This window comes from Arvicola amphibius, chromosome 1 (assembly GCF_903992535.2).
Source record: "Arvicola amphibius chromosome 1, mArvAmp1.2, whole genome shotgun sequence".
Lineage (NCBI taxonomy): Eukaryota > Metazoa > Chordata > Mammalia > Rodentia > Cricetidae > Arvicola > Arvicola amphibius.
In genome coordinates, this window is record NC_052047.1 from 69204733 (window position 1) to 69225976 (window position 21244).

General features: G+C 47.3%; 1 protein-coding gene across 3 annotated transcripts in view; it reads left to right on the plus strand.

Moving 5' to 3' along the window:
* The window catches only part of Ap1b1 (adaptor related protein complex 1 subunit beta 1), a 56257-nt gene that overhangs the window by 23189 nt on the left and 11824 nt on the right, over positions 1-21244 (plus strand). For all 3 annotated transcript variants that reach the window (XM_038344317.2, XM_038344319.2, XM_038344318.2), the window contains exons 3-14: positions 2839-2944; positions 5495-5630; positions 6539-6784; positions 7964-8154; positions 9194-9415; positions 11736-11856; positions 12832-12927; positions 13511-13626; positions 13920-14085; positions 18678-18776; positions 19398-19657; positions 20196-20397. In XM_038344317.2, coding sequence (XP_038200245.1) covers positions 2839-2944; positions 5495-5630; positions 6539-6784; positions 7964-8154; positions 9194-9415; positions 11736-11856; positions 12832-12927; positions 13511-13626; positions 13920-14085; positions 18678-18776; positions 19398-19657; positions 20196-20397 — 1961 coding nt within the window. The remainder of the gene's footprint in view (positions 1-2838; positions 2945-5494; positions 5631-6538; positions 6785-7963; positions 8155-9193; positions 9416-11735; positions 11857-12831; positions 12928-13510; positions 13627-13919; positions 14086-18677; positions 18777-19397; positions 19658-20195; positions 20398-21244) is intronic.

Here is a 21244-nt window from a genome sequence, read left to right on the forward strand (position 1 = left end):
CTGGTCCTTATCTGTGGCATTGTTCTTCATGCTGGAGCAAAGTTTTATCCTGTTGTTCATTTGACGTCATCATAAATATTGCCCAGCAGTTCTCATGACTCAGTATTGAGTCAGGTCAGTTGCTGCGCTGAAGCTGGGTTAATGTTTTTGGAGGCTTTGTTTCTTTCTGCTTTTAAAAAAATAGTAGAAATTGTTGTGGCTGACAATGTGCTTTATCCTCTCTGGTCAGGCCTTCCTCACCCTCTCCTTTCCAGTGCTTGCTGTCAAGGTGGAGAGTCATATAGATGATAGATAGATAGATAGATAGATAGATAGATAGATAGATAGATAGATAGATGATAGTTTATTTGTATGGATGTTTTGCCTATATGTATGTCTTCTCCTAGTCCCCAAGAAGGCCAGAAGAGTGTGCCGGATCCTCAGAACAGGAGTTTCAGAGAGTTGTGAGCTACCATCCAGGCCCTAGGGATGAAATCCCAGTCCTCTGGAATTAATAAAAGTCCTCTGCTTTTAATCACTGAGCCACCTCTCTAGCCCTGATTCTTAATCTTGCTGAATCACTGAGTCAGATCCAAAGTCTGTTTGTTAGCAGGCATTTTATATTATTTTTATTTATTCTTTTTAAAAGATTTTTTTTTGAAATTTTGTTTCCTGTGCATTGGTGTTTTGTCAGCATTCATGTCTGTGTGAAGGTGCTGGATCCCTGGAACTGAAGCTACAGACAGTTGTGAGCCACCATGTGGGTGATAGGAATCAGACCTGGTTCCTCTGGAAAAGTAGCCAGGGCTCTTAACAACTGAACCTCTCCAGCCACCAGCAAGCATTTTATTTATCAGTCCGACTGTTGCTTATTTGTTAAGACAGTCTTGCCAGGTGTGCTGGGTCTCAACTTTGGGAGGCAAAGACAGAAAGATCAGGGGTTAAAGGCCACTTACATAGCAAGTTCAAGCTTAACCTGCTTTGTGTGAACCCCTGTTGTGGGGTTCCTGACGGTGAGAAAGAGATTGAAAGACAGTGAATAGAGATAGAGACATCTAGATTCAAATCTAAGTCTGATGTCGTGGATAGTTTTTAAGTGAGGAAAGATCCAAGGCCAATTGTAATAAAGACTGCAGGGAGTTGGTGAGACTAGGGTCACAGCTCTGTTGAGACTACAGCACCAGAGTCTGGACGTGTCGTCTTGGGGGTAGATTCAGGAGCCAGGTTTAACAGCTGCATTTGAGGCCTGTTGGAGGACAGAGGCCTCTCAGAGCAGTCTGCCCTGAGCTCACCTCACCAGCCTTCTTGGGGCAGGGTTGACTGACCTCCATCACTTGCCACATGCTTTGAGTAGAGCAGTCTGTGGAGGGAGGCAAAGGCCATCCTTGTCTGCTGAGACAGGGCCCTCTTGGAGGAGGAAGATGTGTTCCTTTATAAATTGGAACCACTGGATCTGTGGATTATTCCTGGTCCAATTGGAACCACGGGATCTGTGGATTATTACTGGGCCTGTTTGCAGTTCCTGTAGTGTGACACTGCCAGGCTTTGCTAGGTCATTGCTTTTTGTTTGTTTGTTTGTTTGTTCGAGGCAGGGTTTCTCTGTAGCTTTTGGAGTCTGTCCTGGAACCAGCTCTTGTAGACCAGACTGGCCTCGAACTCACAGAGATCCGCCTGCCTCTGCCTCCCGAGTACTGGGATTAAAGGCATGCACACCACTGCCCAGCCTAGGTTATTGTTCTTAATCAACTGTATTTATTCTCTTTTTGTGACCATGGTTTAAAAACAAAAACAACTCATTTTCTTTTTCTCACTCTGAATCTACTTAGAACTTTCTCAGCACTTTCCCCCACTTAACAGTCCCGTCTCACCCTACCCCCAAGTGACTTGAGACAAACTAGGACTAGAATTCTTCACGTGGCTAATTAGTGTCAGCAGTTGTCCTGATGCAGAACAGAGTGCCAGGCACTGAGATAGGCATTTCACAGCTGAGGCTGAGAGACATCACTGCCCAGTCCAGAGAGAGGAACAGGCAAGAAAGTGGGGTCAGAGAGGCAAAGGGGTGTCCATGCAGGGCCAGTCAAGCAAAGAGATTTATTTAGAGCATAGGCTTTGGAAGGAACACACCGGGGTTCCAACCTTAGCCTGTCCCATTCGCTATGGAACAGACTCCATTGCTCATCTGTAAAATAGGGAAAGGCAGGTTGTTGTGAATATGAAATGGGAAAGGATATGGAAAAAATTAGTGTGGTTCTGTGCTCAGAGGAAGGTTCAGGAATTGTCTTCCCCTAACCTGTTAGCACGTCTTGACTGTCTCTGTAGGATGGAGGTAGGGAGCAACTACGCATCCTCATTTCCTTTTTCTGCATCATCAAGTTCTGAGAACAGTTTATTACATGCTGCAGCCCTCGTAAAACAGCTGAATTCTCATCTCCAGGCTGAGGAAGTGAAACCCTGAGCAAGCTGTTTGAGTTCAGGGTTCTGGGAAAACAGGAAAAGTCAGAGTGTGAGATCAGCCACCACCTGCTCCCAATTCTGCTCAGCCTTGAGGGAGTCAGGGCGAGTGAGAAGGCTGAGGTGAAAGTGCTGTCCTCTGCATTTAGCAGGCTGGCTGAGTGGGCCCTGCATTTAGCAGGCTAGCTGAGTGGGCCCGGACCTTGGTTCCTAGCCCTGTAGTCCTACATGGCCTTCCAGGCTTCTGTTTCCTTAATTTCTGTCTTCGCCTTTCCTCTCTGTCACTTGTCCTACCTGAAACCTAGAGCCTACAGCTGCTCTCTACCTCCACCTAGTTCTCCAGGAAGTTGGTGCAAAAAATCATCCTGGGGGTAGGATGCACTGCTCATTGTTGCCTCTTGTCCTTAGGGGAGATCTTCGAGCTGAAGGCAGAGCTCAACAGTGACAAGAAGGAGAAGAAGAAGGAGGCAGTGAAGAAAGTGATTGCATCCATGACCGTGGGCAAAGACGTCAGGTAAAGAAAGTGACTACAGGGGCTGGAGAGATGGCTCAGCGGTTAGGAGCATTGCCTGCTCTTCCGAAGGTCCTGAGTTCAATTCCCAGCAACCACATGGTGGCTCACAACCATCTGTAATGAGATCTGGCGCCCTCTTCTGGCCTGCAGGCATACATGTAGACAGAGTATTGTATACATAATAAATAAATATTTTTTTTAAAAAAAGAAAAAAGTAATTGCGTCCATGACCGTGGGCAAAGAAAAGACGTCAGGTAAGTTGGGGACAGCCAGGTGCTGACCAGCAGGAGCATTTAGCTCCTTTGACAAACCTTGTGTCCAAACGCACAGGATTCTGTTTGCACATGAGTGACAAGCTGAAATGGTAATGGCGCAGGTAAAAAGTAACTGAGTGAAGCAGACTGGGTTGAAAGGGCAGCAGACATTCAAGAGGATGTGGCAGAGCCCTCTCAGAAGCTCCAGATGAGTGCTGCCCATTAAGGAAGATGACAGTACAGTGGGTGTTCTTTTTGTTATTTTAAGAACAGGAAATACCTTTTGTTGTTCTCTGTTCTGACATTCACCGCCTGTTCTAGGCTATTCTCATGTTGTATGCAGTTGTGCTGAATGCCTGTTGGATTGAGAAATCTCCACAACAGATAGATTTTATGATAGCCTGGTATTTGCATTGGCAAGTCTGCAGAACATCTTCAGATACATTTTTTCATTGGTTATCTACACTTTCCATTGTATGCAATGTTTTTATTGCCAAGTAAATGAAAAAAAGAATTAGAAGAAAGTCACATGGCTAATGCAGAACTAAAACTAGGTCGAGCCTGGACCTTCCAGAATCTAAACTGTCCTTTGTATGTCATGGTACCTTACACATACCACAGAGGTTCTGATGTCCAGCTGCTCCCTGGCTGAATCTTAGAGAATAACCCCAGTGTCCCAGGCTTCCACCCAGATTGCCCACCTATTGCTAACCTTAGCAAGGACTTCCTAAGCCAGTGTAGGAGAGTTCTCAGTAGAGACCGCTTTAGGACAGACTGTAAAAGGATCAGGGCTATGAGGTGCCTCAGTGGGTAAAGGTGTCTGCCACTAAGCCGGATGACCTGAATCCAGTCCCCAGGATCCACATGGTTATCTTCTACTACTTGTCCTGTGACCTCCACGTGTACACTGTGGCACACATGAGCACACACACATACAATACACACACATGTTTAAATCATAGTAAACTATGATTTGAAAATATGTTTAAAGGATTGGGCTCGTGTAAATCTCATTCTTTCTAGAAAAAAACATTCAGTTGGAACAGATCTGTCACTTCCTATCAAAGGAAACGTCTTTGTCCTTCCTTCTTAAAAGAGCTCGCTTTGCTGATAATGCCTGAGAAAGCCATTCAGACTCTTTACTTCCTCCTCCTCTCCCCAGAGTGGCTCTGTTCTTGCCGGTGCATCATCTTTCCAGGTGACTTTGTCCATTGCAACTCAGAAGGAACCTGGCCTGTTGGGGGTCCCCTTCATTTTCTATTTTTATCTTATTCTTGGCAATAAAAGCCCAATAATTAAGAGGGAAGGTGATGTTTCAGATTCCAGAAAGCTGATCTTCTTATTCCACATCTCAAGGTGTGTAACTCTGGCGTTATGGTTCGCAAAAGTCACACCGAGTACAGCGAAGGTCATAGTCAGATCTGGCTCTTCATGTTGTTTGACATTTCTTTCCTTTTTTTTTTTTTTTTTTTTTTTTTTGGTTTTTCGAGACAGGGTTTCTCTGCAGCTTTTTTAGAGCCTGTCCTGGAACTAGCTCTTGTAGACCAGGCTGGCCTCGAACTCACAGAGATCCGCCTGCCTCTGCCTCCCGAGTGCTGGGATTAAAGGCGTGCGCCACCACCACCCGGCTTGTTTGACATTTCTTAACCTCAGAATTATCTGACATGAAAACATGCCCCTGGATTCCTGGGGTTGTTAGATGAGATGAATTGTGTCCAATCATTAGCACCAAGCCTGGCACACAGCATATGTCCCATGTACCTTGCTGGTTCTTAGTGGGTGCCAAACCTGTCCCTTCAAGCCCTGCTTCCCTGAGAAGCCTTGGAACTAGCAGACCGATATAAGGGACCACATGAAGTACTAGGAAGGGGAAAAGAATGATACTCTGCAAATATCAGATGCCTTAGGGATATTATCTCATTACGAAGTGGGTTTTTAGAGATAGAGAGAAGTATTGGGAATTGAACCCTGGTCCGTGTGTATGCTAGGCAAACGTTCAACCACTAAGCCCCAGCCCCAGCCTCAAAGTCAATTTCCATTGCATGTTCTTTATAAATGAAGGAACTCATACTTAGGGGCTAGAAGTTTCCCAGAGTCATGAGCATAGCAAGAGGCAGAGCTGTTTTGTTGGGCTCTTGTGCTTGCACCCCTTGAAGAAAACAAGCCTTTAAAATCATGGCTTCTCTTTCTTCTTCCCTACTTCTCACTGCCGTCCCTTGTCTCTCCTGCAGTTAACTGCCTGAAAAGCTTATGTTCACTGTCTTCAACCTCTACTGGTGCTACTTTGATTTTGCAGTGCCCTCTTCCCTGATGTGGTGAACTGTATGCAAACGGACAACCTGGAACTGAAGAAGCTGGTGTACCTGTACTTGATGAACTACGCCAAGAGTCAGCCTGACATGGCCATCATGGCTGTCAACACCTTTGTGAAAGTGAGTAGGAGCCCAGTGAAAGTGGGAGTGCGAGGAAGGGCCTGTATTCATATGTCATAGGTCCCTGTCTCTTTCAAGTGCTGGGGCCCTCTGACTTGGATGAAACTTTCAGGCTCATTTGCAGACCTGCAGGCTTCCTTCTGCCCAAGCAGGCTTAGGGCCTCTTCCTCCAGCAGAGGGCTCCCTCTCTCTCCAGAACCACAGATCTAAAGACATGGCTTATTCATTCCCTATGAGGTGGCACCAGGCCTACTGGCCTCTCATTTCCCTGACTGGGCCACTCATTCCCTGTGTCTGTTGCCATGGCAGTTTAGCAAGTGTCTGAGAGCATCTCTGTTCCTTACCAGATGACTCCTTTCTCTATTTCCTGTCACTAGACAAAGAGCAAGTATGAACTTGGACATTGACCTCTAGCCCTCTGGAAAATGAAATGTTTCTGTGACTATGTGTGCCTATAATGCCAGCACTTGGGAGGCTAAGGAAGGAGGATTGCTATGAGTTCTAGGTCCATCTAGGCTATATAGTGAGGTCCAGACCAGTCTGAGCAACATGGCGAGACCCTGTCTTGAAAAGAAAAGATTGAGGACTATAGTGCTAGGAGCATATGGGTTTAAAGAGCTGCTCTGCTCTGACAGGGTGAGCACACACCTTCTCCAGAACCTCAGCTTCCATGGTTGTGAAACAGCCTCAGGAAGCAGCAGAGAAAGTATATAGAGCCCCTCACATAGTATCTGGAAAATGCTTGGCATCTGTTCTGTGGCTTTTATTTTAAGTATTGTTGGCTGTGGTCGGTGGACATCCCACAGCAGCTGATGTTGCTCAGAGCTGGAGACCAGGAAGAATAGGAAGCCACAGATGACTCATCCTGCCCCTGCCCCTGCCCCTGGCCAATGACTGGTTCCCCTCAGGACTGTGAGGACCCCAACCCCCTCATCCGAGCCCTGGCTGTGAGGACCATGGGTTGCATCCGAGTTGACAAGATTACAGAGTACTTGTGTGAACCACTTCGAAAGTGCCTGAAGGATGAAGATCCATATGTGCGGAAGACTGCGGCTGTGTGTGTAGCCAAGCTCCATGACATCAATGCCCAGCTGGTAGAAGACCAGGGTTTCCTGGACACACTTAAAGACCTCATCTCTGACTCAAACCCCATGGTAAGTGCTAACAGTCGTTGGGATACCCACAGAACTCCTTGGTTGCTTGGGAAGAAGACCTGGCTTGACTCTCACCTTGCTTTCCTTTTTCTTAGAAGTTAGGGTCTTGCTGAGTATCTAGTGCCTGTTCCTTGTAGTGGTTTGCAGGGAACTAGGCCTGGATTTCTTTTGACCCTCTCAAACTAGCTACGTGACTTTAGGAAAGCTATCTAATCTTTCAGATTCCTGTTTGTCTCAACCTTAGATTTTGGGACGGTAACATACCTGACCTGAGCCGGTCTGACCTGGCAAACAGTGACTCTGTAGTTGGTGCTAGTGTCCTTCCCTTTCGAGTTGCTGTCACTGCCGTTAGCTCCTAACCAAGACCACTGTAGTTCCCAGGCATGTAGTTCTCTTCCAGGTAGGGTTGCAGAGAGTTCACCTTTCAGTACCACAGTGTGGAAGACAGGACACCAGGATATATTAGGTGGGAACCCTAATCCTGTCACTCGTTAAAATAACAAAAGTTTGCAGTGATGTTTTTCAGGGCCTGTAATCACAGCAGGCATGAGGCTGAGGCAGGAGGACTGAGAGTTGAAGACCAGCCTGTGCTATGTAATAAGACCTTTTCTAAAAATTTAAAAATATGTAAGAAAAAATGAAATATTCAAAACATTGGGCACAGCCTCCACTCTGTCTCCAAAGAAATGCTGATTGCTCATAGGTTAAAGACTGATAACTGGAACACTGTGTCATAGAGGAAAGTTGAAAACATTATAGACTGTACATAAAGGGAACTGTCTTGGTAGAAACATTTGGTAAACTCCTCTATAGCCTAACCTCATCTACTCTCAGCAACCTTAAAGAGATTCAGCAAGATTCTTCTGTCTTTGAGAAGCACGGCTGACAACCACTGCAAATAGAAGGAGGTTGGATTGGTGACCAGCATTGCCATTCATTGCTGGGTGCCTGTGTCTGGGCTTTTCTTTCCTTGCTTCTTTCCAATGGCAAGTGTACTTAAAATAAGTTCTGCTTTACAGAGGAGTCAGTTGTAGTCAGACCTTCTTGAGGCTCTAGATCCTACCGGTAAGGTGATCTTCCTTATAGAATGTCCCATCTTAACCTGCTAGTGTCGTAGCCCCTGTACTCCCTGACTCGAGCACTACCTCCAGCCTCTGCCCTTTCTACCCTCTCAACCAGGTGGTGGCAAATGCAGTGGCTGCTCTCTCAGAGATCGCTGAGTCTCACCCCAGCAGCAACCTGCTTGATTTGAACCCGCAGTCAATCAACAAGCTGCTGACAGCCCTTAATGAGTGCACTGAGTGGGGCCAGATCTTCATTCTGGATTGTCTGGCCAACTACATGCCCAAGGATGACCGTGAGGCCCAGAGGTGAGCAGACAAACCCCTTGGTTACCAGCCTGGTTGGATATGGTCCTCATGGGGCTCTCTGAGCTGGATTTCAGGCCTGAATGAGCCTCTTTCCAAGACCTTTCTTCCTGTCATCAGACACACTTTAAGGGAATCAGTCGGCTTCTCATCTATGGAGCCATGCTGTCAGTTGAATGGCTTTAGGCAGTGAGCTCCCTGCTTACTGTGAACACAGATGGGGCCTGGCAGGAACTGACAAGGATCCATCTGGGCTGAATCAAGAACTTTATAGCTTCAGAGCCACTGAATTCTCTAGGTACCTGACCTCTGCTGGGTGCCTTCCATGTTACATAATGTTTAAAGCAGATCTGTGAAGTGTGTCCTGTCATCATCAGCCCCTTACAGACAAGGAGACTACATTAGAGCGGTGGAAGGAATTGTGTAGGTCACCCAGCTGGGACTGTCCTGACCACCATGAGGAAATGAATGCTCTGGCAGTAGAGGGGGAAAGCCGACATCTGGAGATGTTACTGTGTCAGGCACTGTATTCATTCTTTTCACTCAGTGTTCAACAGGCCTGTGAAGTAGACATCCTTAACTCTTAGATGAGGAACCTGAGGTTCAGTGTTTTGAGCCTGCTAGAGTCTGTAGGCAGCAGACCAGAAGGCCATCCTCCTATAGAAGACATGCTGTTTTACCTGGAGATACAGCTCAGTTGACGGAGCCAACACCAACTAAACCAGGCATGGTAGTGTGTATGTGATCTCAGCACTTGGAAGGTGGAGGCAAGAGGATCAGAAGTGTTAAGACCAGTGGGAGAGCACTTGTCTCACATATATGAGGCCCTAGGTTCAGCGCTAGTACTGGACGAAAGAGGCGGGCAGGGGAGGCAACTTTGACTTGAGCAGTTCATTGGCTACATGGTGAGTTTGAGGCCCATCTGGGTTACATGAGACCCTGTCTCAAAAAAAAAAAAAAGAAGGAATGCTATTTTGATAAGTGAAATGGGACTTTCCCCTTGTCTATCTCTCTTTGCCCTACTGGAATGCCTGGACCCCAGCATCTGTGAACGGGTCACTCCTAGACTCTCCCATGCCAACTCTGCTGTGGTGCTGTCTGCTGTGAAGGTGTTGATGAAGTTCATGGAGATGTTGTCCAAGGACCTGGACTACTACGGCACACTGCTCAAGAAGCTGGCACCTCCCCTGGTCACACTGCTGTCAGCAGAGCCAGAGCTGCAGTATGTGGCTCTGCGCAACATCAATCTCATTGTGCAGAAAAGGTACAGTGACCAGCATACATGTATGCTACATGCTAGAGACAGGGACCCTCAAGGGAAACTGATCTGTCACCGTGCAGGAAGCCTAAAGAGTACAAGAGGGTTCTCAACCAGAGCACTTTCCCTTCAGCGAACACTTGACAAGAAATGACCTGTCCCAGGTCAGGGTGTCAGTGTTAAGAAGCCTTGGGCCAGCCTTAGAGCTGATCAGTAAAGGCAAGCACAGTGCTGCTTTAGCCTGACATTTGGTGACTCAGAGTCTGTAGAGTCCTTCAGGGATATCTGAAGATTTTGTATCTCTGCAGTTTGCTTGGGGACAAAGTTCATAGGTCTCATTGAAATCTCTGAATTTGGAGACCTTAGAGATGGTGAGAGACTGGATTTTATATCAGCCTTAAGACCTGGAGGGAGAAATAGAACAGAATGCTGGGCAACTGCCTCCTTCCTCCTAAGGGGGTGACTCACGTACGTCACTGCTCCCAAAGAAGGGATCTGGTGCTAGATGGGTGAGGTCTGGAACTCCATAAGCAACACTCGGTCTGAAGTGTCTCTGGAATGATCTGCTCCTTCCTCTAAGGCAGCTCTGAGTGAGGGCACCTGTAGCTGGGGTGGGATCTACCTCCAAAATTCTCCTCCCAACCCCTATGTAGTCAGAGCTTTGCAATGGCAAGTCATTCCTGTGTCTGCTGCTAGGAACCTGGACCCTTGTCATGCCTTAGGAAGGTAGCATATCTTCTTTGTCACAGCATCAGTCTGGTCCTCAATATTTTTTAGAGGGCCTGAGATGTTGAGCTGAGACATTTGTGAAGATTTGGAGGGTAAACATGGGTAAAGTGTTCCAAGTCTCTAAGCAGTATGATGCGACTAGGGCTTCGCTATTACAGCATGGGCCTCTGTAAACCAGTGCCCGTGGGTCACTGCATTTATTAGAGTAGAGGAAATAGGTCAGCCCAAAGGGTTCTCTGTGCCATATTTAACACAATAATCTCTGAAGAAGTTGTGTATGTCACACAGCCATGACCTGGGCCAACCTGACGTGGTTGGGCAGCCTTTGTCAAGCCTCGATTGTAGACGTCATCTTCCTATTACCCGTCTCAGAGTCTTCCCTCCCCCACAGAGCACCACAAAAGCTCCTTACTCAGCCAGGCTCTCCACAGTTTGTATGACAACACAGACTCTTGAGTTCCTCTTTCCTCTGCCCCCATCACAGAGCTTCATCCCTTGCTGCAACTTTTGTTTTAGAATTATTCATTTCTGTCCTGGAAAGGATATAGAAATAGGAACCAGGATGGTGCCTCTTATCTTGCTCTCAACCTTTAGTTTGTGACAAATGCAAACTTTGCAACCTCTCTGAATTTCCATGTCTTAAAAAATGTGTCCTAGAAACTACAGGGAAACCCTGTCTCGAAAAACCAAAAAAAAAAAAAAAAAAAAAAAATGTGTCCTGTGGTACCATTTGAGAGCAGCAGGCACAGGGGAGGAGCAGTGCCTGTCCTTAGGTAGCTCAGTAGGTGACAGTTCCTATTGGCAAGTGCCTTCATACAGCAGGCATTGATCATGTTAGATGTTTCATCTCCCACAGTTGATCCATTGCGCAGGAGTCTGTGTTTGTGTTCAGAGATTGACTAGCCTTTCCCAGTAGTCATTTTTGTTCCTCTCTAAGACTTAGTAGAGTGGCCTATAGTTGGGTCACAAGGGAGAATATGGAAGAATCCATGAAAGGCTTCCTTGTGGACTTTTCCTCTACTGGAAGGTCAGCAGAGGGCAGCAGTATGTGTGGAATGTTTCCTCTCAGGGAGCCTGATCAAGACAGGGCATCTAAAGTGCCTAAGAGGGGCACGCTCCAGTATTTTAGGACTCTAGAAGGAAAGCAGGGTTTGAGCATAAACTATATCGTTTGTATGTAGTCTAGTCATGGTCAGCCATCTCTATCATTGAACAAACAGAATGTTTCTAAAGTCTAAAGTCTGAGTTCATACATGCAACACCAGAGATTCAGGCCTGGGGCGACAATTGTTCCTGCACAGTTCATTCTCATTTCAGGGTTAGGAAACAAAGGCTGTGGTCATACACTGGGTTTAGAACCCTGGCCTGCTGCCCCCGCTATCCATGTAAACATCCTTTCCTTCCTGAGATGGGACCCAGCAGGCTGTAGCCAGGCAGAACCACTGCCTGTGATCCTCAGTCACGGTGATGGTTCTGCCTCCTTGAACACCAATTCTACCTCTAGCCCAGGAATTCCCCAGCGGATGTAGAATGAATGACTTCCTCGTGGGCCTTATGGCTTCTTTTTTGTTCTCTGGGCATCCCGCCCCACCACCAGGCCAGAAATCTTGAAGCATGAAATGAAGGTTTTCTTTGTGAAGTATAATGACCCCATCTACGTGAAGCTGGAGAAACTGGACATTATGATCCGTCTGGCCTCCCAAGCCAACATCGCCCAGGCAAGCAGACAATGGTGATATGGGGCACAAGCTTTGGTATCAGACAAACTCCTAGGTGTCTCTAGGTCATGCTCACTGTTGACATCTTTTCTCGTCATGGGTGCTAGAGGTCTGTAAGCAAGGAGAAACAGCTAATACTTTTATTATTAGAGAAATGTTCTCAAGCTGTGCACAAAGGTTCACTCCTAACGTCCCAGGTACTGGGGTGGCTGACGCAGGAGTCATCTGTCCTGAGATTGAGACTACCTTGGGAAACATAATTAGACTTCCTATATGCACAAAACATTCTCCTTATTCTATCATTACCTCTCATGTATTCACTAAAAAGTGATATTTAGGCACCTAGGGATATGGTTCAACTGGTAAAGCACTTACTAGAGGCAATCGTGAAGACCTGAAATTGATATCCATATCAATTTGAATTATCATATGAATTTGGTGGTGTGCCTTTGTAATCCCAGCACTGGAGGGGTGGAGACAGGCAGATCACTGGGACTGCCTAGCTAGCCAGCCTACCCTCACTGGCAAAGCCCGGGCCAGTGAGAGGCCCTGTCTCAAAACAAAAACAAAAATAAAAACAAAAGTAGATTGATCCTGAGAGATGACACCCAAGGTAGTCCCCTGGTCTCCACATGTGCACACATATATATAAGCATACCCCTGCCCCCATCCCCAAAATCAGTATTGAGACTAGGAGTGTAGGTTTGTGCTTATCTACTTAGCATCCCCAATGCCACACACACAAAATGAGGTATTGGATATAGTAGTTGTCAGTTTTAAGCAAGGGTTGTTGAGCCTTGCTACATAGTCATCCTCTATTTTCCTTTTGAGGAACCTGATGACATTCTCCTGGACCGTCCATTGTAGCAAACAGCAGGGTCCCATCCCCTTGGGATTTTGTGCATTCCTGTTACCCAAGCGTTCTAACAGGTTGTTCCATTAGATCTCTCCAATCCATTTCTGTTTGGACCACAGGTATTGGCGGAACTCAAAGAGTATGCTACAGAAGTAGATGTGGATTTTGTACGGAAGGCAGTGCGTGCCATTGGTCGCTGTGCCATCAAGGTGGAGGTAAATAGGTTCTGGGATTCCATTCCTAGGCAGAGAGGGAGAAAATAACCTGTGCTCTGATAATTTATTCCCTTCCACTCTGCCTGGGAACTATTCCTTGACGTTGACCTGGACTTAATGGATTCACTCATGGCTTAAGGATTCTGGGATAGCTAGTCATATCCACTCAGGACCCTTGAGACATTTTAAACTGTTTTCCCCTTGATGTTTATTATGGCACCTCCTGAACTACCTGCCCTATTGGGCTATTAAAAGATTAGGTACAGAAACTTTGTGGGTTTAGTCATAGCAGCCAATTTTATAGAACATGCCAGAGATATGGGGCCAAATAGGGTCACTCAACCCTTGGACTTTGCTTGGAGGAACTCCCAATGACCTCACACTGTCAAGGGCTACGCCTCTGACTGTCTTGTATTCTCATTCTGTCTGTCTGTCCTTGTTCCCTGCCTCCCCATTATCAAGGGAGAATGATCTGTTCTCATGCTGTGATAAGGAAGGGGGGTTGCTTGACTCCAGTAGTATCATTAGCCCAATTGGAAACTGTGCAGAGACCTTGCCTACACTGTCTCTTCTTCCCATGTAGCAATCTGCAGAGCGCTGTGTGAGCACATTGCTTGATCTCATCCAGACCAAGGTCAACTATGTGGTCCAGGAAGCCATTGTGGTCATTAAGGACATCTTCCGCAAGTACCCCAACAAGTACGTGCTCACCCCTCATGATAAGAGGGCAGCCTGGCTTCCCCTTCCTCTTTGCCTTTTCCATTTCACAGGCAGCTTTCTCTGAAGAAACTTTTTGTTTTCCTTCTTTTACCCAAGCTGGCCCTCCAGGCCAAAATAAGAGCAGCTAAACTCTAGCAGCTAAAACATCCCCTCTCTTCACCGCCACTCCAGGTCTGGGCAGCTGCCTAGCTGACTTGGCCCCTAACCCTCCAACATACACATTGGCCAGACTTCCTTGGTGCTCACCTGCTGGCTCAATCCTGCTTTCCCAGGTATGAGAGTGTGATAGCCACGCTGTGTGAGAACCTGGACTCCCTGGATGAGCCCGAGGCCCGTGCTGCTATGATCTGGATAGTGGGCGAGTACGCTGAGCGGATTGACAATGCAGACGAGCTGCTGGAGAGCTTCCTGGAAGGTTTCCATGACGAGAGCACCCAGGTGAGCCTTCACATCACTGTTGCCTGCCTTATTCCTATACGCTTCTCGTCCCTCTTCATACTGCCTTGCTGATGTGAATAGACATTATTCGACAAGCTATGTGTGGCCACTTTTTCTCCCCCACAGCAGTGCCTCAGAGGAAACAGGACAGTCTGTGGAAGGAGGTCAGAAGTTTCTGGCTTTGTTTTAATTTCATATTTGTCTGTGGTAGTGCATTGACATGGTTCAAAACAGAAGTACTACAGGGACTGTATAATGAAAGTTCTTCCTCTGACTGCTTTCCTGGCCATACTTAGCTTAGTTTCTTGTTGATATTGTAGAAATGTACCAATAAATATGCATGCAGGCATGGGTATTTATTTGAGCCAGTTCTTAGTGTTTGTTCTTAGCATTTGTGTTCCATAACCACCACAATTTCTGAATAAGTACTGAACTGGCACTTCCAGGAGAGATATAAAGTTAGATCTTATGATGTCTAGACACATTTTTTTATCAGTTGGTACCTTGGATGTAACCTTTACTATTGATTCATTAGCATTGAACTCAGTGGCCAACAACACTGACTTGTGCCTGACTGAAGTTTATCTAGCATACATATTTCTCCACAGAGAACATTCCACTCTTCGAGACAAGAACTACAGTACCACACCTAGGGGCCATTTTAAATGAGGAAAAGGATACTTTTTTTGCAGAATGAGAGCCAAAAGGAAGGGTAGAGCCTGCCTTGCCTTGTCCAGCCTCAGCTTGGAAGTATGCATTCCATTGATCAACCCGTATCTGTAGATGACCATACAAGCCCTATGAATATTGATTTTCAGGGGCAGCAAGAGGCAGATTTACAAGCATGGAAGCAGGGTGTGACAGTGTACACATGTGTTCCCAGCACTGTGAGGCAGAGTTTATCAGATTCATCCTTAGCTATATAGAGAGTTTGAGTTCAGCCTGGACTGATGGCTCAGTGGGTAAAGGCACCTGCCACCAAGCTTAACAACTTGAGTTCAGTCATAGGAACTGTCTGGTGGTAAGAGAGAACCAACTCCTACAGTTGTCCTGCAGTCTTTTCATGTCTCATAGCATGCCGCCCACACATACACATGAATAAATAATAAACAGTTGTAAAAAATGAAGCCAAGTGTTTACAAGTGTGGGATTGCAAACAGAAGCAGGGTGTGTGTGTGTGTGTGTGTGTGTGTGTGTGTTCTTCTCTCTTTAATGCTATAGTACTCCACTACACAGCTTCAGATTGCTTAGAACCTTGCCTTCTCCCCTTAGGATATATCTGAAGGCATGTCTTTGTTAATGTATGCTTTATCTAAGCCCATTGGACATTCATGTGTCTAGTCTGTTCTTGTGAGCAGGCTGCTGTGGCTAGGCAGCATGGCATAGAATTGTGAATATTTCAGGGATAAAGCCTTAAGCAGGTAGTTTGGAGAGAAGGGATTGTACACTTGAGATCTGGGTAGCTCTTGCCTGATTTCATTTGGTAGAAAAGTTGTCCTGGTTTGACCTCCCATCTCAGAAGGTACTGTCCTGCCTCTTATACTTGATTTGAACAGCTCAAAATGTAATGGGTGTAGTTTTGTCTGTGTCTCTTCATTGCTGTTCCTTTTGCTGTGAACTAGGAAATGTCTTCTCCTGACCAGTGCAGGCAGTGTAACTAAGTGAGTCCAAGCATGGGCAGTGGAATCAGAAACCCCAGAACCCATACCCTTCATCTGCCTCACCCTTGCTTAATGATTTTATGCTCATCTTTAACATATGTCTAGCTCATAATTAGGTACTCATCAGTGGTAGTATTGATTCTGACCTGGGTAAGAACTTGATTCAAAAGTAAAGTGGCCCAGAAAGAAGCAGGACCTGCTAGTTCCTGTCGTTGACACATCTGAGCAGCACACTCCCTCCCCATACATTCTCCTTGTGGTGTTGGGGCTGTCTCTGCCACCCTAAATGACTTCTGCCTTGGTCACAGTCCCACAACAGTTCAGGCTCTGTCTTTATAGTCTAACAACTCCCATGGAAAGGGAACTTTTACCTTAGCAGTCTGACAAAAGTCCCAAAATCTCTTTGTGTTTTGTGGAGTCATTTACCAAGACTGGTGGGCCAGTTGTTCATCTTCGCCTGTATAGGTTGAAAGAGACAGAATGGCAGTTCTCTGAAGGAAAGCCAGCAGAGTGGGCGCTAGGCGAAAAAGAACAGATGTCCATGGCAGAATCCTAGCAGTGATTCTCAGTCCCACTCGCCCTCCTGCTGCCACCGCCTCCCTCTCTGTAGCTTCACTTTTAACATCAGCCACTCATCTGGCTCCCAAGAAGCCAAGCCTCGCCTGTACTGTTTCTGCCCTGTGGAGGATTGCCTTGGGGTTGCAGTGTAAGCTGCCAAGTATTTGGATAAGTCTTGTAGCCTCTTCCTCCCCAGGAATAAGCCTGCTAAAGATCCAGGAATTAGGTAAGTCAGAAGGAAAAGCTGAGTCAGGAATCTATAGGGAAGAGACCTAAGTTCTGAACTCAGGTTTTCCAAGTTCCTTAAATTTAGGTGGTGCACCTTCAGTCCCAGCACAGCTTCACCAGGGGTGTTTACACTGGTTGTCTGCTTGACTCTTGCAGTTAACCATATGAGCTATACCCGTTTTACAGATATGTAAACCAACTCAGGTAACCCTGGTGATTGTGGGGAAGTGATGGAGCCAGAGTTCAGATGAGGTGTGATCTTACTCTAGTTCCAAATTAAGTTCAAGTGCTGTAGGTTGTTTGCAAAGCTCACAAGACACTAACTCCCACCTGAAATGGGCCACGCTTTCTTTTTCTCTTTCCCTTTCTCTCTCTCTTTTCTCTCTCTCTTTCTGTTTTTTTTTTTTTTTTTTTTTTTTTTTGGCATAATTTCTCAGTGTATTTCTGGCTTTCCTGAAACTCACTCTGTAGATCAGGCTTTATCTGTAGCTATAGATCAGATAGATTGCCTCTATCTCCCGAGTGCTGGGATTAAAGGTGTGTGCCACCACCACTACCTCCCCTTCCTCTCTTTCTTCCTCTGGAAGAGAAGTCCCAGGTCCTCTGGAAGAGAAGCCAGTGCTCTTAACCACTGAGCCATCTCTCCAGTCCCTTCATTGTGCTTCTTTGTGCTTTCTTAAGTGTGCTTTTGCAACAGGGTTTCCATACATCTTGGGCTGATCTCCCCCTTGCTAGGTAGCTGAGAATGACCTTGAATTCCTGGTCCTTCTGCTTCAACTCGCCAGTACTGGGATTGCAGTTATGAACTACCACCCTCTGACCAAAGATGAATGGCTGGAGCCAGATGTGGAAGCTGGGCTTACTCCTGCCTTGGATTTCTTTTTTTGTTTGTTTGTTTGGTGTTTTTGTTTGTTTGTTTGTTTTGAGACAGGATTTCTTCTCAGTGTAGCTTTGGCTGTCCTGGAACTTGCTCTGTAGACCAGGCTGGCCTCGAACTCATAGAGTTTCGCCTGCCTCTGCCTCCCAAGTGCTGGGATTAAAAGTGTGTGCCACCTGCCTTGGATTTCTTAAGTGTCTCCTGTTCCCTAGCAGTATAGGGTCACACAATGAGCTAGACAGACCCTATCCCCACTGTTATTGTTTTGGTCCCTGTCCCTCACCAATTTTGTTCTTAAAAAGATAGTAGCTGGGCAGCTGCGCGTAGCTGCGCGGAGACTCGCGGAATAGGCGGGCAGAAGACAGAGACATGGGTAGACATGACTTACAGAGTGAGGTTGAATATTTATTCAGGGGGGTTATGAAGGGGGAAGGGAGAAGGGGGAAGAGAGAGAGAGAGAGAGAGAGAGAGAGAAGGGGGAAGAGAGGCAGAAGCGAAGCTGCCTCTCCGAGAGGAAGATGAAAAAGAGAGCGAGCTCAGGCTGGAAGCTGAAGATCAGCCTGCCTCAGCAGATGGGGGAGGGAGTGGGCACGGCTTGTCTCTTAAAGGGACAGGGACCAAAACCATAACACCCACCCATCAAAAGCTCATGATCAGCTCTGTGTTGGTACATGCCTTTAATCTCAGCACTTGGGAGACAGAGACAAGAAGTGGATCACTGTGAATTCCAAGCTACCCTGGTCTACATAGTGAGATCCAGGACAGCCAGAGCTGTATGAGACCTGAGTTTAAAAACAAAAAAGAAAAAGCTTACAGCTGTAGGGCAGCTAGATAGCTGACACCGGTGAGGGGATAGAGGAAACTGTGGAAGTACGGGGCTTGGGTCTGCGTGAAGACTGAGGAGCGCCAGCAAGGCTGAGGCCACCCTGACGAAATGAGATGGAGGGGTCTGGAGTGCTTCCTACCTTCTGATAGGCACGCGGTTCCTCAGGGGCAGGCTAGCTGTGTGGGGCCCTGCAGGCCTGACCTCTGGATGTCTGTGGTCCCATCAACACCTTTAAGGAGCATACTAGTCACACAGTGCTACGGTGCTTTTTGAAGCTCTGAATCTCTTTTGGAGCTACAGATTGGAAGTTCTGATGGGTGTCTAGCAGCCCAGCTGAGCCCTACCTGCCAAATAGTGTAATGTCCAGCTCCAAGTTCCTGAGAAGCAGGCCCACCAAGCCTTGTTGTTGTGCACCCAACCCTCCTTGCCTTGTCTCCTGCAGGTCCAGCTACAGCTACTGACAGCCATTGTGAAGCTCTTTCTGAAGAAACCAACAGAGACTCAGGAGCTGGTGCAGCAGGTCCTCAGTTTGGCCACTCAGGTAGTGCCCCGCCTCCCTGCTGCTCCTCACATTGCATCAAAAAAAGCTTTATTCCTGGGAGCCAGTCTCTAACCCCACCCTCAAGGGTAGCATCTCTGGGAATTGATGCCAGAGTAGCCTGAGACCCCTGACTTCTGGGAGTCAGAGTCACAGAGATCCACATGGGGTAGTATCACCAGGGGAAACTGAAGAGAGGGGGTATGTAGGAACCAAAAGGTTTGCTGGAAGGTTCACTGAAAGGTAGGGCATTGGGGACCTGAACTAGGAAACCAAGGAGACAAGCTGAAAGTTGGGGGCTAGGATATGCCCCTTAAAGTGGCTTAGAAGCAAGCCTTTGATTATGTTCAGAATTGTTGGTTGAGACAGGTATGGTGATACGCGTTTTTACACTGCATTTGGGAGACAAAGGTAGGCAGATCTCTGAGAGTTCAGGCCTGGTCTACATAATGAGTTCCAGAACAGCCTGGGCTACACAGAGAAACCCTCTCTCAAAAAACAAAACAAAAAGAAAAAAATAAAACAAAAACACAATTGTTAGCTGCTAAGGCTGGTCTATGGGAGGGCCCCCTTCTTCTCATCTGGGAAGGAGTTACACAGGCTTCTCCAACTCCACCCCACAAGGACTCAGACAACCCAGACCTTCGGGACCGTGGCTACATCTACTGGCGCCTGCTCTCCACCGACCCTGTAGCTGCCAAAGAGGTGGTGCTGGCTGAGAAGCCCCTCATCTCAGAGGAGACGGACCTTATTGAGCCTACACTGCTAGATGAACTCATCTGCTACATTGGCACACTAGCTTCTGTCTACCACAAGCCACCCAACGCCTTTGTGGAGGGTGGCCGAGGAGTGGTGCATAAGAGCCTGCCACCCCGCACTGCCTCGTGAGTACAGCTGGCCAACATGCATGAAAGCCTTAGAAAATGGTCCCTGGAAAGGCCTTAGTTTAAGCAAACTCAGATTCTAGCCACCTTCTGCCAATGCTTAACTATATACTCGGTGTCCACTGAATGACCCCATTTAATCCTCTTAAGTTATTGAGACAAAGACAAAGTATCCATTTAATAGTGAGGATAATGGCTATGGAGAGTGTGGACAGTCCAGGACCCCACGGCTAGCAGAGCTGACTTCCAGTTCGAAAAGCCTGTTCCCACCACTTCTGTTGCTCTCGGGCCTGGCATCTAGTTTCCTTTTAGCATGAGCCAGAATATGCACAGCTGGCTCACCACATAGAGAGCTTAAAGGCAAGTGGACTAGGGAGGCAGAGACAAGTCATATAGAAGCCACCCCATCCCCACCCCACCTCTGGACAGTGAGGAGACAGTGTCTGACTTAGGGAAGGATTTTGGAGACCAACATCTCTTTACCTTTCCTAGGACACTGATACCTCCACCTTACCTGACCCCTCTCTGTGCCCAACAGGAGCGAGAGCACAGAGAGCCCTGAGACAGCCCCTGCGGGAGCACCTTCTGGTGATCAGCCTGATGTCATCCCTGCCCAGGGTGACCTGTTAGGTGACCTCCTCAACTTGGACCTTGGGCCTCCAGTGAGTGGCCCACCGTTGGCCGCCTCCTCAGTGCAGATGGGAGCTGTGGACCTTCTTGGTGGTGGCCTCGACAGCTTGGTATGTCCTAGCCCTCAGGTGATGTTACTAATGATCTTCAGATGAGCAGGCTTTGATGCCCCTCTGTGCTATCATCAGCCAAGAGAGGCTGTGTCGAATGCTCATGCTGCCCTAGTGGTGATTGGGCAGCTCCGTGCTCAGTCACCTGCATCCTGTTAGGATGTCCCTAGCTTTGAGGACCCAGGCTAACACAAGCAAGGGAAAACAGCCTAGCCAGACCTCCATGCAAGGTCAGGGGTAGAACCACCTTTTGCTCTTTGAAAGAGGTATGATGACTGGAGAGATGGCTCAGTGGTTAAGAGCACTGGTTTCTATTCCAGAGACCCAGGTTCAATTCCCAGAACCCTCATGGCAGCTCACAACTGTCTGTAACTCCAGTTCCAGGGCATCTGACACCCTCACACAGACATACATGCAAGCAAAACACCAAATAAAATATTAAAAGAAAGAAAGAAGTGTGGTGAGTCTGGCCCAGGTTCTCTCTGCCCTTCCTCAGGCACCTAATGGTGCTGAGCAGAGGCAGCTTCTGAACCTTTTCCTTGGTGTCAGTAGTCTGGCCATGAGAGGTCCTAGAACAAAGGAAAAAGAGTTGTGGCATAGGGTGTGAGGGTGCCAGGCTATAGCCACGAGGAAGAGTAGTATCCCTCAAAGGGTCGGGACTCTGGGCCTCAGAACATACTTATCCCGACTAGAACCACAGTTAACTAACCTCTCTCTTTTGTCTCATGTTCTTTCCTGGCCTTTCTCTCTGCATGTCGCTGCCTGTCTCTTCACCCTGCCTGCTTCTGCTTGGAGATGGGGGAAGAGCCTGAAGGGGTACGGTTCAACCCTCTGTCACCAGTTCTTC